This window comes from Lynx canadensis, chromosome C1 (genome assembly GCF_007474595.2).
Source record: "Lynx canadensis isolate LIC74 chromosome C1, mLynCan4.pri.v2, whole genome shotgun sequence".
Lineage (NCBI taxonomy): Eukaryota > Metazoa > Chordata > Mammalia > Carnivora > Felidae > Lynx > Lynx canadensis.
The window spans coordinates 9,563,789-9,578,164 of NC_044310.1; the positions used below are offsets into that span (position 1 = coordinate 9,563,789).

General features: G+C 49.4%; 1 protein-coding gene across 9 annotated transcripts in view; it reads left to right on the forward strand.

Moving 5' to 3' along the window:
- The window catches only part of PRDM2 (PR/SET domain 2), a 109,752-nt gene that overhangs the window by 67,618 nt on the left and 27,758 nt on the right, over positions 1 to 14,376 (forward strand). For 7 of the 9 annotated variants that reach the window (XM_030325512.1, XM_030325509.1, XM_030325514.1 and 4 more), the window contains one exon: positions 1,632 to 6,009. The exons of 1 other annotated variant lie outside the window; for it this stretch is intronic. In XM_030325512.1, coding sequence (XP_030181372.1) covers positions 1,632 to 6,009 — 4,378 coding nt within the window. Of the gene's footprint in view, positions 1 to 1,631; positions 6,010 to 7,936; positions 11,005 to 14,376 lie in introns of those variants that run through there. One more of the 9 variants, XM_030325513.1, reaches the window with a different exon arrangement.

Sequence of the window (14,376 nt, forward strand, 5' to 3'; positions counted from 1 at the left end):
CTGAGTTCTTTTGTCTTTTTATTAAGTTTTTATTTTAATTCCAGTAAAGTTTCCATGCAGTTTTGTATTGGTTTCAGGTGTCCAGTATAGTGATTCAACCATTCTGTATGTTACTCTCTCATCATAAGTGTGCTCTTTAATCCCTTTCACCTATTTCACCCATCCCCCCACCCAGCACCCCTCTAGTAACCACCAGTTTGTCCTCTATAGTTAAGAGTCTGTTTCTTGGTTTGTGTTTTTCTTTTTTTTCCTTTGCTCATTTCTTTCTTTTTCTTTTTCTTTTCTTTTTTTCATGTTTGTTTATTTTTGAGAGAGAGACAGAGTGCGAGCAGGGGAGGGGCAGAGAGAGACAGAGAGAGGGAGACACGGAATCTGAAGCAGGCTCCAGGCTCTGAGCTTTCAACACAGAGCCAGACGTGTGGCTTGAACTCCCGGACTGGGCTGTGAGATCATGACCTGAGCCAAAGTTGGATGCCTAACTGTCTGATTCACTCAGGCGCCCCTGTTTTGTCTCTTAAATTCTACATGTGAGTGAGGTCATAGGGTATTTGTCTTTGTCTTTCTCTGCTGACTGACTTTGCTTAGCATGATACTTTTTAGCTCCATTCATGCTGTTGCACGTGGCGAGGTTTCATTCTTTTTTGTGGCTGAATAATGTCCGTGTGTGTGTACCACATCTTCTTTATCCATTCCTCTCTGGATGGACACTTGGGCTGCTTCCGTTATGTGGCTGTTGAAAATAATGCTGAAATAAACACAGGGGTGCATGCATCCCTTTGAATTAGCGTTTTTTTCTTTTTTCTTTTTTGGGGGTGGGGGGTAAATATCCAGTGGTGCAATTATTGTGGATTGTGGGGTAGTTCTATTTTTAATTTTCTGAGGAATCTCCATACTGTATCCCACGGTGGCCGCACCAGTTTGCGTTCATACCAACGGTGCATGAGGGTTCCCTTTTTTCCACAGCTCCTGAATTCTTAATAATTTGATTAGGCTTGGAAGAAGTGATCTCTGAAGTTTCTTTTACTTGAAAAAAACTCTGGTCACCGGGTTCTGGAAAAATGTCCTAGCTTCTGTATACACAGTTTTGGTCAGGAGGGAGGGAGAGAATCCATTCTATTCCAGACAGGCTACTGAGAACCTAACCTGGTAATATGATGAACGGTTTCCTGCTTCCAGTTTGGAATCGTGAGAAATTAGACTTCACAACTAGACTCCTGAAACTCCGTATCACACACACCGTAACGGTGACTTCAGTATTGTGTCAGTATCCGGCACAATTTTAAGCTCTACGATTTGTTAACAAAATTGTATTTGTGTGTGTGTGTGTGTGTGGCTGAACAGAGAAAAGAATCGAAGCCCCACGTGAGCACTCTTGGTTCACATACGTGTCCTCGCTGCACAGCATGTTGTCTGGTATGTGCCAGGTGCTCCAAAAATGTTTGTTGAGTGAATGAGCGAAGTGGATTCCTATCCAGCACAGCTTTCTAAGCGGGAAAAGAGCGCTCTGTCTGGTTGGTCACACTCTCTCACGTTGTAGGTGATAAGAGAAATCACTTGCACAGTAAGAGTTGAGCATAACGTGGCTAGTTTTTGCCCTTACGCCCATGCTTCTGCTTCCCTGTGCTTTCTAGGTCCCAAAGAGGACGAGAAGCCTTCGGCCTCAACAGCTGAGCAGACCGCCGTTCTTCAGGAAGCGGTTAGTCAGGATGTGCTTCCAGAACCGGTAGTCTCCCCCACTGCCTGCGCGCCCCACGCGGAACCCGAGGAGAAGCCAGAAGCAGCGAACTGTGAGGCGAACGATTTGGAGGAAGAGGAGGAGGAGGAAGAAGATGAAGATGATGAGCTGGAAGAAGAGGGGGAGGAAGAAGCTGACACGCCAAATGAAAGTTCTGTGAAAGAGCCGGAAATTCGGTGTGACGAGAAGCCTGAAGATTTGTTAGAGGAACCAAAAAATGTTTCGAAAGACGCTCTCGAAGGCTCTCCAGGGCTGACGCCTGTCAGCAGAACTCCTAAAACTAAGGAAGAGGCCAATGGTGATATGTTTGAAACGTTTATGTTTCCGTGTCAGCATTGTGAAAGGAAGTTTACAACCAAGCAGGGGCTTGAACGCCACATGCACATCCACATATCCACCGTCAATCACGCCTTCAAGTGCAAGTACTGCGGGAAGGCGTTCGGCACCCAGATCAACAGGCGGAGGCACGAGCGGCGCCACGAGGCGGGGCTGAAGCGCAAGCCCGGCCTCACGCTCCAGCCGTCGGAAGACCCGGCTGATGGCAGATCGTCCGGAGACAGCGTGGCTCCAAAGGACGACTCGACTCCTTCCGGTCTCGGGCAAGACTCTCTGCTCTTGCGTTCAGAGAAGGCTCCGCAAGAAAATGTCGGTTCTTCTGTTGCAGAAGAGAATGGGGAAGTGAAGGAGCTTCATCCGTGCAAATACTGTAAGAAGGTCTTCGGGACACATACCAACATGAGGCGGCATCAGCGCAGAGTCCACGAACGCCATCTGATTCCCAAGGGCGTGCGGCGGAAAGGGGGCCTCCTGGAGGAGCCGCACCCCCCCGCGGAGCAGGCCCCGCCCGCCCAGAGTGTCTACGTGCCCAGCACGGAGCCCGAGGAGGACGGGGAGGCCGACGACGTGTACATCATGGACATCTCCAGCAACATCTCTGAAAACTTAAATTTCTACATCGATGGCAAAATTCAGACCAGCAGCAGCACGAGTAACTGTGACGTGATTGAGATGGAGTCCGGTTCGGCCGACTTGTACGGCATCAATTGCCTGCTTACTCCGGTCACGGTGGAAATCACTCAGAATGTAAAGGCCACACAGGCCCCCGTAGCCGACGATCTTCCTAAAGAGCCTTCCAGCGGCACGAACAGTGAGTCCAAGAAACGGAGAACGGCGAGTCCTCCCGTGCTCCCTAAAATCAAAGCCGAGACGGAGTCTGAGCCCTCGGTGCCCGCGTGTTCCTTACTGCCTCTCAGCATATCAACTTCGGAGGCGGTGTCTTTCCACAAAGAGAAGAGTGTGTACCTGTCGTCGAAGCTCAAACAACTGCTTCAGACCAAGGACAAACTAACGCCTCCTGCGGGCATTTCGGCCACGGAAATACCGAAGTTAGGTCCCGTTTGCGTGTCTGCTCCCGCGTCGATGCTGCCCGTGACCTCGAGTAGGTTTAAGCGGCGGACCAGCTCTCCCCCCAGTTCCCCACAACACAGTCCTGCCCTCCGAGACTTTGGAAAGCAAAGTGATGGCAAAGCGGTGTGGACCGATGCCGTTCTGGGTTCCAAAAAACCCAAATTAGAAAGTCATAGCAACTCACCAGCGTGGAGTTTGTCTGGGAGAGAGGAGAGAGAAACGGTGAGCCCGCCAGGCTTTGATGAATACAAAGTGTCTAAGGAGTGGGCAGCCGGTCCTACTTTCAGCAATGTGTGCAACCAACAGCCGCTGGACTTATCCAGTGGTGTCAAACAGAAGGCCGAGGGCACAGGCAAGACCCCGGTCCATTGGGAATCTGTATTAGACCTCAGTGTGCATAAGAAGCCTTGTAGTGACTCTGAAGGCAAGGAGTCGAAAGAAAACCATCTGGTGCAGCCAGCCTGCAGTGTCATAAAGAAAAAGAAGCCAACCACCCGCATGCTGCAGAAGGTTCTTCTCAACGAGTACAATGGCGTCGATTTACCCGCAGAGAATGCTGCAGACGTGACCCGGAGCCCGAGTCCTTGTCAATCCCTGGATCCCCAGCCAGACTCTGGCCTCGGCCCTGACGCTGGTTTATCGGCCCCTGTGGTCGAGTCCCCACCTGATGTCTCTCCTTCCTCGCCTGCCCTGCAGACATCTTCCCTTTCTGCCGGGCAGCTGCCTCCTCTCTTGATCCCAACGCATCCCTCTTCCCCCCCGGCCTGTCCTCCTGTGTTGACTGTTGCCACGCCACCCCCTCCACTCCTTCCTACTGTCCCTCTTCCGGCCTCCTCTTCTGGGGCGTCTCCCCGTCCGTGTCCCTCTCCGCTCTCGAATGCTACCGTGCAGTCGCCACTTCCCATTCTGTCCCCTACGGTGTCCCCCTCGCCGTCTCCCATCCCTTCCGTGGAACCTCTCACGTCTGCTGCTTCGCCCGGACCCCCGACCCTTTCCTCATCTTCTTCCTCGTCTTCTTCCTCATCTTCGTTCTCCTCTTCTTCCTCCTCCTCTTCCCCCTCGCCGCCGCCGCTCTCGGCAGTGTCATCCGTTGTTTCCTCTGGGGATAATCTGGAAGCTTCTCTCCCCATGATAACTTTCAAGCAGGAGGAACTAGAGAATGAAGAGCTGAAGCCCAGGGAAGAGCCCCAGTCTGCAGTTGAGCAGGAGATTGTTCAGGAGACGTTCAACAAAAACTTTGTCTGCAATGTCTGTGAATCACCTTTTCTTTCCATTAAAGATCTAACCAAACATTTATCTATCCATGCTGAAGAATGGCCCTTCAAATGTGAATTTTGTGTGCAGCTCTTTAAGGCTAAAACTGATCTGTCAGAACATCGCTTTTTGCTTCATGGAGTTGGGAATATCTTTGTGTGTTCGGTTTGTAAAAAAGAGTTTGCTTTTTTGTGCAATTTGCAGCAGCACCAGCGAGATCTCCACCCCGATAAGGTGTGCACACACCATGAGTTTGAGAGCGGCACGCTCAGGCCCCAGAACTTCACAGACCCCAGCAAGGCCCACGTAGAGCACATGCAGAGTTTGCCGGAAGACCCTCTAGAAACCTCGAAAGAAGAAGAAGAATTAAATGATTCCTCTGAAGAGCTCTACACGACCATAAAAATAATGGCTTCTGGAATAAAGACAAAAGACCCAGATGTTCGACTGGGTCTCAATCAACATTACCCAAGCTTTAAACCACCTCCATTTCAGTACCATCACCGAAACCCCATGGGGATCGGCGTGACGGCCACAAATTTCACTACGCACAATATCCCGCAGACTTTCACCACTGCCATTCGCTGCACAAAGTGTGGGAAGGGTGTAGACAACATGCCAGAGTTACACAAACACATCCTGGCATGTGCCTCTGCTAGTGACAAGAAGAGGTATACCCCTAAGAAAAACCCAGTCCCCTTGAAACAGACTGTGCAGCCCAAGAACGGCGTGGTGGTTTTCGATAACTCGGGGAAAAATGCCTTCAGACGGATGGGACAGCCCAAGAGACTGAACTTCAGTGTCGAGCTCAGCAAGATGTCCTCAAACAAGCTCAAGCTAAATGCATTGAAGAAAAAAAACCAGCTTGTCCAGAAAGCAATCCTGCAAAAAAACAAATCTGCAAAGCAGAAGGCCGACCTAAAAACCGCCTCCGAGTGCTCCTCGCACATCTGCCCGTACTGTCACAGAGAGTTCACGTACATCGGGAGCCTGAATAAGCACGCCGCTTTCAGCTGCCCCAAAAAACCTCTTTCTCCTTCCAAAAAAAAAGCTGCCCACTCATCCAAGAAAGGTGGACACCCGTCACCTGCAAGTAACGACAAAAACAATAGCGGCCACCGCAGGCGGACCGCGGACGCTGAGATCAAGATGCAAAGTGTGCAGGCACCCCTGGGCAAGACCAGGGCGCGCAGCTCAGGCCCGGCACAAGTCCCGCTGCCCTCGTCGGCCTTCAGGTCCAAGCAGAATGTCAAGTTCACGGCTTCGGTGAAGTCCAAAAAGCCAAGCTCCTCCTTAAGGAACTCAAGCCCCATAAGAATGGCCAAAATAACCCACGGCGAGGGGAAAAAACCCAAAGCTGTGGCCAAGAATCATTCTGCTCAGCTCGCGAGCAAGACGTCCCGGAGCCTGCACGTGAGGGTACAGAAAAGCAAAGCCGTCTTACAGAGCAAATCCGCTCTGGCCAGTAAGAAAAGAACAGACCGGTTCAATGTAAAATCTAGAGAACGGAGTGGGGGGCCAGTCACCCGAAGCCTCCAGCTGGCAGCTGCTGCCGAGCCGGGCGACAGCAGGAGGGAGGATGGTGGTGGCAAGCAGGAGCTGAAGGACTTCAGGTAAGCCGAGGCTTCCAGGGCCACAGGAGAGCCGAGCTGCCGAGCGCGGGGGGGAAGACGGTCAGAAGACAACAATATTCTTGCCCGATGGCTGTTTTTTCCTTTTTCCTGTAGAATTTTGACATAAGCATTTAAAGGAAGTAGCTGTTGGTTAATTACGTTGGAGGCACGAAGAAGGGTCACTGCTGGGCTGCCTCAGCCACGAATTCCCAGCTTTTGTTTCAGACCTAGGACTCAGCACGTGGTACCATTTCTCTAACAGGGCCAGTTGTGAATTAAAACCATGAAAAGCGTTCAGAATCACAAGTACCCTATTAATGAAAAGATGAAATTCTCTCACACTTCCTTCGTATCTCGGGTAACATCTCAGTGTCTCTTGTTATTGTTCCGGATCATAGATCATTGCTTAGAGTTAAGGTAGATCATTGAGTTCATTGAAACCACACTGCAATCTTGTTGACTATTTCTGTGACTGGAGCCTAGTTACAGTCACTGAGGATGCTTTTATTATCATGTCTTCTTTTTATTGTGTTTTAATTTGAAAAACTTGCTTCAGATTGGTTATGGAACAAAACACGACACCATATTCCTTTTTAAGATGCCTTACGTCCCCTGACCCGCGCCCCGCCACCAGGTATAGGATAATGAAACAGGCCAGATTCTGAAGAAAGGAGAGGAGGGGGCGCTGAGAGCCGTGCGGAGCCGGGCAGTTCCCTCGGGCCGGTGTGGCAGCCCAGGGCAGATCAGCCCCGTGGGTCAGCGCCTTCGTTCCCCCAGCAATGGTGTAAGAGTTCGTCTTAGGTGGGAGGTGATTTCACAATTTTATTCCGTGTCCTCCCCGTATTAAGACTGTCCTCAGCGACACATAAAAACACAGGGCAGTAGTTCAACTTGTTATATTGGCTTCTCAGACTTTCCAAGTTACTCAAGTAACCCGAGTTGATAGGAGTTTCTTGCATAATGCCTACAGGTGAATCCCGCGTGAAGTGCTCAACCTCAGAATTTCTGTAAGACACTCTAAAAGCTTGTCCTTTCAGGGTGAGCTGCTGGGCTCTAGGCTTTCTTGGCGATCACTTTCAGTGTCTGAAGCTCTTCGGTGTTTCAGACAAACCATTAGAGTGAATTCTGGGGCGTGTCTGCCGTTTCGGAGACTCGGAGGTGCTGTTCTCAGCGCGCAGGTGATGAGGTGGCGTCCTTGGGGCTGGTGTGCCTTACGTGGTGGCTGAAGAAAGAGGTGGAGAAGGGTCATTAGCCAAAGGCCGATTGGAATGATTTACTGTAGGAGTGAAGGGTTCCATTTCAACAAGCGATTTTCGTAAGTGAACTAAATGATCAGTTGTGATAGTTCCAGTTCGGCATCTGGTCTCTGGCCCCGGCACAGGCCTGTGTGTAGCATCTTGGAGCTTCGCCCTGGTGAAAATATGCACCTGTTTATCGGCTGTTCAAGCTGCCTGCCTGTAGCAGTTTAACGGCGTACCTGTTTGTGCTCATTCTGTGTTCCGGAAGTTCCACAACAACAGGGTGTTCTTAAGCCGAGTTTTGTTTTTTTTTTTTTTTTTTAAGGTTAGAGAACCAGAAAATGCCATCATGTTCACTGACTGTACTGAAAAAACATCTCCCAGGTGGTTGATGCTTTAGAATGTACTGTGTGCATCCCTGTTTGTCTGCAATATTACCTAAAAGAATCACTCATTTTTGTACTGGTTCCTATTTCTACAATTCAAGAGTGAGGTTATGAAAAATCAAAGTACTATAAAGAGAAACTCTCTGAGTAACCATACAGTTATGAGGTTCATTCCCTTAGCTCTTCCTCCTCCAGTGCTTTTTTGAAGAACCCTTAACAGTGCAAAGGACCAAAGTGCCTAATAAAATTGTGTCTCTCTCCTTTGCTCCGGTTTAATTTTCATTATTTTGCTTTATTTGATAGTTAACAGGGGGTTACGTTGCTGGACTGGATTGAGCCTAAAAGGAAACACGGAAGAGTCTGTTAAGCAAACATGGCTATTGTTTCTGACAGGCAGATGGGAACAGCAGGCCTCCCTGTTTGCAGGAGTCGCTGGAACTGTATTGTGGGCACATCTGAAGGATGTGTGTCTCACACGGGGAGCTGCTTACAAGTGACCATAAACTTGTGAAGTATTTTTGGGACGTAAAAACCAAATGTTCAGTAGGACATCATACTTAACTCATCTGGACACAAGAGTGGGCATTTCCTCAGAGAGTTTATTCTTCTTAGCGCCTTATACAAGGTGCATTAGGTATGAAACCGGGATTCCTGAGCTCTGGCCTGGGGAAGGTGGTGGGTCATCACTGGCCAGCCCAGGGCTCTTGGAAAGCCAGCCTCATCATCCTCGCAGGTTGGACGTGTTACACTGGAAAGGAGCTGTTTTAATCTGTAGTCTCTGTCCTTTCTCAATATGTTCCTGCTTGTAAATTTTATTCAGGGATGGTGTCATGGCGCATATTTAGAAATATTTGCTTTGACTTTGTTTTCAGCATTAGCCCCTTGCGTATTCAAGGACCTCACAGAACTGGCAGCACATGTTTTCCTGGGTGTTTCGTTAAAACAGACTGATGAAGAGCTAGTCTCCAGCACTCAGACATTTTACATTTAAATGCCAGTTGAGGATTCCACAGGTTTTTGAAGCCATGTGAGTGAAGTCAGAGTTTCCCATTCAGTGCTGAGGGTTCAGCAGAACTTGCCAGTCGGTCATTTCCTGGAGCACAAGACATTGTGCCAATCAGGGTGTCAGAAAGACCTGTGTTCCGAATCCTCCTCTTAGGACAGAGCAGCAGAGGGCACCAGGCATGCCACCCGTCTTTAGGTTGTCCTGTCACACCTTTCAGCCCAGTGAACCCTGTGTTGGGCTCCCCTTCCTCAGTTAGCAGCCGGAACCCCTCTGCGTCCTATGGGACCGAAGTTCCATCTGTCGCTGAGGGCTCATTGCCACTTGGCGTAAGACAGAAAGACGAGGAGAGAGATGCATTCTCTCCTCCTATCTACCCCTCTTCAGTCTTTGTAAATTTCACGGTGTTTTTACATTTTTTTAATGCTCCTTTTAGAGCAGCTTCTAAAAAGTACTATGTTCCCATTGAACACTAAAAGGTGAAAAGGCAAACTGAAATAACAGACCAAGTTTTCCCATTTGCCATGAATTGATTTAAAAACTACAGTGATGCTAATTTTTTTACATGCCCACCTCTGCCATACACCAGTCCAAAGAGACCCGCTTGTGGTCCCTTCCAGCCTTTTTTGCGTAGGATGCCCAGGTTCCTGTATACCTTCAGAGGTGTTCTTTTGCTGTCATGGTAACATCTGTTGAATGGTCTGCTTGTCTTTTCCTGAACGTGGTCAGTTCATACTGGGTTACGTTGCGTTGGCATTTATCTTCAGTTTTCTTGTTTTCTAGGAACTTCCTGTAGAAAAGCCCCCAAACAAAACAAACTTTAATTGACTAAATAAAGACATTGCATGCTCAACTTAGGATAAGCACTACAGCAAAGGATACGAAATCTGCCAAGCTTGCGAGGCCAGTTGAAGCTGTCTCGCAAATCCTAACACACAACTGATTGTCGGCAGGCTTCTTGTTGCCCGGCTTAGGGTCAGGGTCTCCTGCTTCGCTGGAGCCCGGCTCCTGCCGTGTGCCTGGCTCCTGCCATGTGCCTGGCTCCTGGCGTGTGCCTGGCTCCTGGGTGATGGGGCTACAAGGAGGAGGGCACGTCGCCATGGCACTGGGGGCTCGGATCTAAGTGCGGCCCTGGCGCTTGGCACACAGCAGAGAAAGGAACGATTTGAACTTCTTACCTTGCAAAGCAAGTTCAGTTTTAGGAGAAGTTTTTGTAGATTTCAGGGATGACAAATTCTGATGCACTCATTCTAGAATGTTTTGGTCACACACCAGCTCTTTATGCCTTTCTTTTAAATGAGTTCTGTAGGGAGAGGCACTTAGCGTCTTTCAGCCTTTTTTTTGTTTGTTTAAATATATATCACAAGCAGATTGCCAGCATAATGGAGAGGAAACCAGATCAGGATTGGATATGGACTTTTTAAAAAATGCTTTATCCAGCATCATGTTTATATATCCAAATGGACCTTGTCCTCTCGGTTGATTATCTGGCACTAATTCATAACCATTATATTACCGGACACTGCGTAGCAATATGTCCGCGCCCAGGATGCACCCCAGGCCTCTCTAGATGCATATCTACACGTAAGTATAAATGAATTTATACATGCCAGGTTTTACACTTCGGTCTCTAAGAGCAAAAAACCCACAGATTGGCCTCTTCCAGAGGATGTAAGTGTCATTTCTCCGTGCATTCTATGCCTCCCTTCTTAATGACTGAGTTGGTGGAAAAGGCTTGGTTTTATTCATGTTGATTTTTGTTCTCAACTTTAAAAGTAATCTACCTCTGAAAATGTGTAGTTTGATGCTTGTTCGGTGACTTTGTGCCACTTCAACCCTCTCACGACCATTCCCGTTTTGTTACATTTCTGTTATGGGGACTTTGTGTTGAAATGTTGTGTAAAGCATTTGTAGCAGTTTAAAAATAAAATATTTAAAATTATTTAAATTGTTTTGGACACTTCAATTGTATTATATATGATTTACGTTTTACATTTCTGTTCGCGTTGTTAATCTGGAGAGTGTTCTTGTATTGAAGTTTGCTGTGAGTTGTTTTATTGTTCTTGTTGGAGAGTGATATAAAAGACTATTCTAACACAAACATTAAAATTTACAATTTGACGTACAAAAGGGGTTGTCCGTTGACTTTAACCGATGTAGCCTTGAGAGAGAGAGAGAGAGAGGGAGAGGGTCATTATAGACAGGCGTGCCATTCGCTATTTTCCCCCTTCTGGCGTGAAATAAATCATTGAGCTTGTCAGCTGTATAAAGAGTGTGTTTATGCTGTTACCAGCGAGCACTTAATAACTAGAGGGAATTCAAGCAGATACGTTTTATATCATTGTAACCAATAAAACCACTTTCTAAACCCTCGTGAAAGGACTGCTTTTGTACATCCTGGGGAGCAGTGAGGGAGGAGGCCGAAGGGGCGGGAGGAGCTGCGGAGGCTGCGCTGTGCAGAAGTGCGGCGGGCACAGCCCGCCCGGACCACCTCTCTTCCCTTGCTCCTGTTTGGCAGTCACTGAACGTTAAACTCACATCCCGTCTAGAGGGTAGACGCGCAGTCGGGACCGTGGTGCTGAGAAATAACCTTGTGAACTCCTTTTGCCAAGAGGGAAATAAAGAATTTCCTACGTGGGGTCTCCGCTTCCTCTCTGCTTGGTAACTGTTCACGCTAGTTTGGGGGTTTTTATTTTTATGAATCCCTGGAAGAATGAAACAGGCTGTAACATTTGTATCAAGCTTAATATGGAATTGCTGTTTTGTTTGTTTGTTTTTAATTGATTGAAGATCAGCAGTTTCATCAAGCCCTCCACGGCAGCCCTTGCTTTGTCATACCTTCTTCCTGTCTCTGCGTGTTCTTGCATCCGAGGGAAAAGCAGTGAAGCTGAAGGTGCGAGCGGCCTGCCTTGGCCAGATGGTCCCACCTCTGGCCGAGGATACTCCTATGTTGCAAAAACCCAGGGACGAGGAGGCATGTGGGGGGGGGGGGAGGGGCGGGGGGAGAGGGGTGCTGAGGGAGCTTTGCAATAGCTTTCGGTGTCCCCTTGTTTTAAATGTTCCGCTAAACTGAGCACCGAACTCGCCCAGTGTCCCATGCAGGAGCTGGGCCTTGTGAGATGAAGCGCTGCCCTGGGAAGGAGAAGCGGGTTTCCGTCCTGTGCTCCTCGTTCGTCCCTCCCTCCACGTGCCAGTTAACAGGCGTCCAACAGGTGCCCTCCGTGTCCCTGCCAGCGGGCAGGTTCTTTTGCCCTCCAAATCTCAGTTCCCAATGTGCCCAAGTGGGTCACAGATGAGATGGTCTCTGAGCCTTCCTTCCAGAAGGAGGTCTTTTTTTTTTACTGGGTATAGATGCTCACAGGCTGTCTCACCAGACTGAAAAGAGCGGGACTGGGTCTGTCTCCTTGGGCCCCCGGTGCCGACAGCAGTGCTGGAGCGTGACAGGCACACGGACAGTTCCTCGGGAGGAGTCCCCAGGAAGCCCTGTAGCTCCCACCCCGCCAGGAACGAGCCGCCCGAGAGTCTGGTTGCTTTTACTCTTCGTGGAGTGCAACGTTTTAAAACATTCAGAAGGCTGGTAATTGAAGCCTTACGTTTTTGCTCTTTTGAAGCACCTCTCGTTGTGATTACAAACCCCTCTCTGGGCTGGCTGTTTTAACCTGGTTGCTGCAGGTGCTTTCTAGTCAGATGTTCTACAGAATCACGGTTTATTGAGCACCTACTGTATACCGGGCTGTGTTGAGGTCCCTGGTTACATCAGCGGATTAAAAATCCTGGCCCTGGTGGAACTTTACATTTGTTTGGCCGTCTCCCCTGTTTATACTTCCTATGGAAAATGTCACTTTGTCACAGCTTTCCAAAGGCTGGGTGCTCAAGAAGATCCCTCTAACTGCATATTTGAGGATGGATGTCTAGTTGGCTGCAGCCTTTTACTACTTGGTGAAAGTGACTTTAGTAAAACTGTAGCTCAGTTACTGCGTCTGCTACTCAGGTGGATTTTGATTTGATACCAAACCTTCGAATGGACCGACTTTATCCATAAAGCATAGACGTTGACCTCGAGAGTGGAGTGCAGGTGGGTGAGAGAAAGGCGGACTTGGATGCCAAGACCACATTTATTTATTTATTAAAAAAATTTATTTTAATGTTTTATTTTTGAGAGAGAGAGAGAGACAGAGTATGAGCGAGGGAGACCCAGAATCCGAAGCAGGCTCCAGGCTCCAGGCTCCGAGCCGTCCGCACAGAGCCCGACGCGGGGCTCGAACCCACGGACCGCGAGATCATGACCTGAGCCGAAGTCGGATGCTTAACTGACTGAGCCACCCAGGCGCCCCAACCGAGGTGGCATTTTAAAGACCGGGCTGATGGTTAGAGGAAGTGGTTTGCCACTTGTCCTTGTTTAGGAGACCCAGTAGCCTGTGGCCTCTTCCCTACCGGGTGGCAGCAGCCCGCTGCTCCCCCTTCGGGAATCTCCTCCTTCAGAGACTGTGTCCGGAAAGCACCGTTGAGGAGTGTGTCGTAGAGTGTAGACAGCGATCGGGTGGCCTGAGAGACTTGGGCGGTGGGGTTGGCTGGAAGGGGACCTGGCGGGGATTGGCACGCTTGTTGGGCAGCAGGCCCGGCTGTCAGACGACAACGAGGAGCCACAGCCCTGCTGTCACGTGCAGCGCCTCTCAGACTTTTCACCTAGAGAGGTGCCAGACGACGGGCTCCAAAGCTCTACGACCAACCTTTTAAAATAGACCGTGGGTGGGGCCTGGGTAGTCTGTCGTTTAAAGCCCCAGGTAATGTCAGCAGGCGCTGAAGAACCAGTGAATGGAGGTGGGGGAAAACGAGACCGTTAGTGTAGCCCTTCATGGCTCGAGCACTGATGTGTTGCTGTCTGAGCGTACAGTTCCCCTGCCGGTATTGTCTCGTCTTTCCCATTTTTCTGAAGGCGGTAGTGGGGAGGGGTCACCTGGGAGGTGGGGAGTAAAGGGCTTGTCTTGAGCCCTGGGCTGGGCTGTAGGTTATGGAAAGAAGAGGCGACCGGCCTCGGGAAGAGGAAGGTCGGCTGGGTGTGCAGTTTCTTCTCAGCCAGTATTCCAGGGTCACAGCCCCTGTTGGGTCCCCTCCCTCCTGGTGCCTCTTGACCTTCTTCTGGGAGTTTGCCTACAAGATGCAGGGCCTTTATGCTGTGCTAGGAGATAAAGAAAAAATAACATAGTAGGAGCGAGATCCAGCTGGTGGTCACGATCTCCATGTTACTGTTAAAATTCTTTTTTAGCCAAAATGAAAACAGTGTCAGGAAAGGTTTGACGGAACAAGAGAGATTTGAGTGGGTGTGACAAAGGGAAACCTGGAAAACTGCTCATTGGCGCATCCGTGGCCCGGTCTCCTGTCTGGGGGCTGCCCAGGTCCCCCACTGTGTAGCCCCTTCCGTCTCCAGCCACACGTGCAACCCCAGCTCTTCCTCCCATCTTCCCAGCCTTGTGCTTGCTTCCTTTCCCGAGTGGTTTTGGAAACGACCTGATGAGCCTTGCGGACTTGACGACTTTCGAGTGCTTTCTGTGTTTGAGGGACCGTGCTTAAGCGTCTTTCAAACTTGACGATAGCACCTCGAAGTTGGTATCGTGTGCAGATGGGGAAATGGACCCCGGGGGAGTGATTTCCTTCAGAGACCACACCACTCCCAACTGGCCAGTTGGGATTTGAACTGCCTCCAGGCTACGCCATCCTGTTGATCGTTTTTATGGTTATC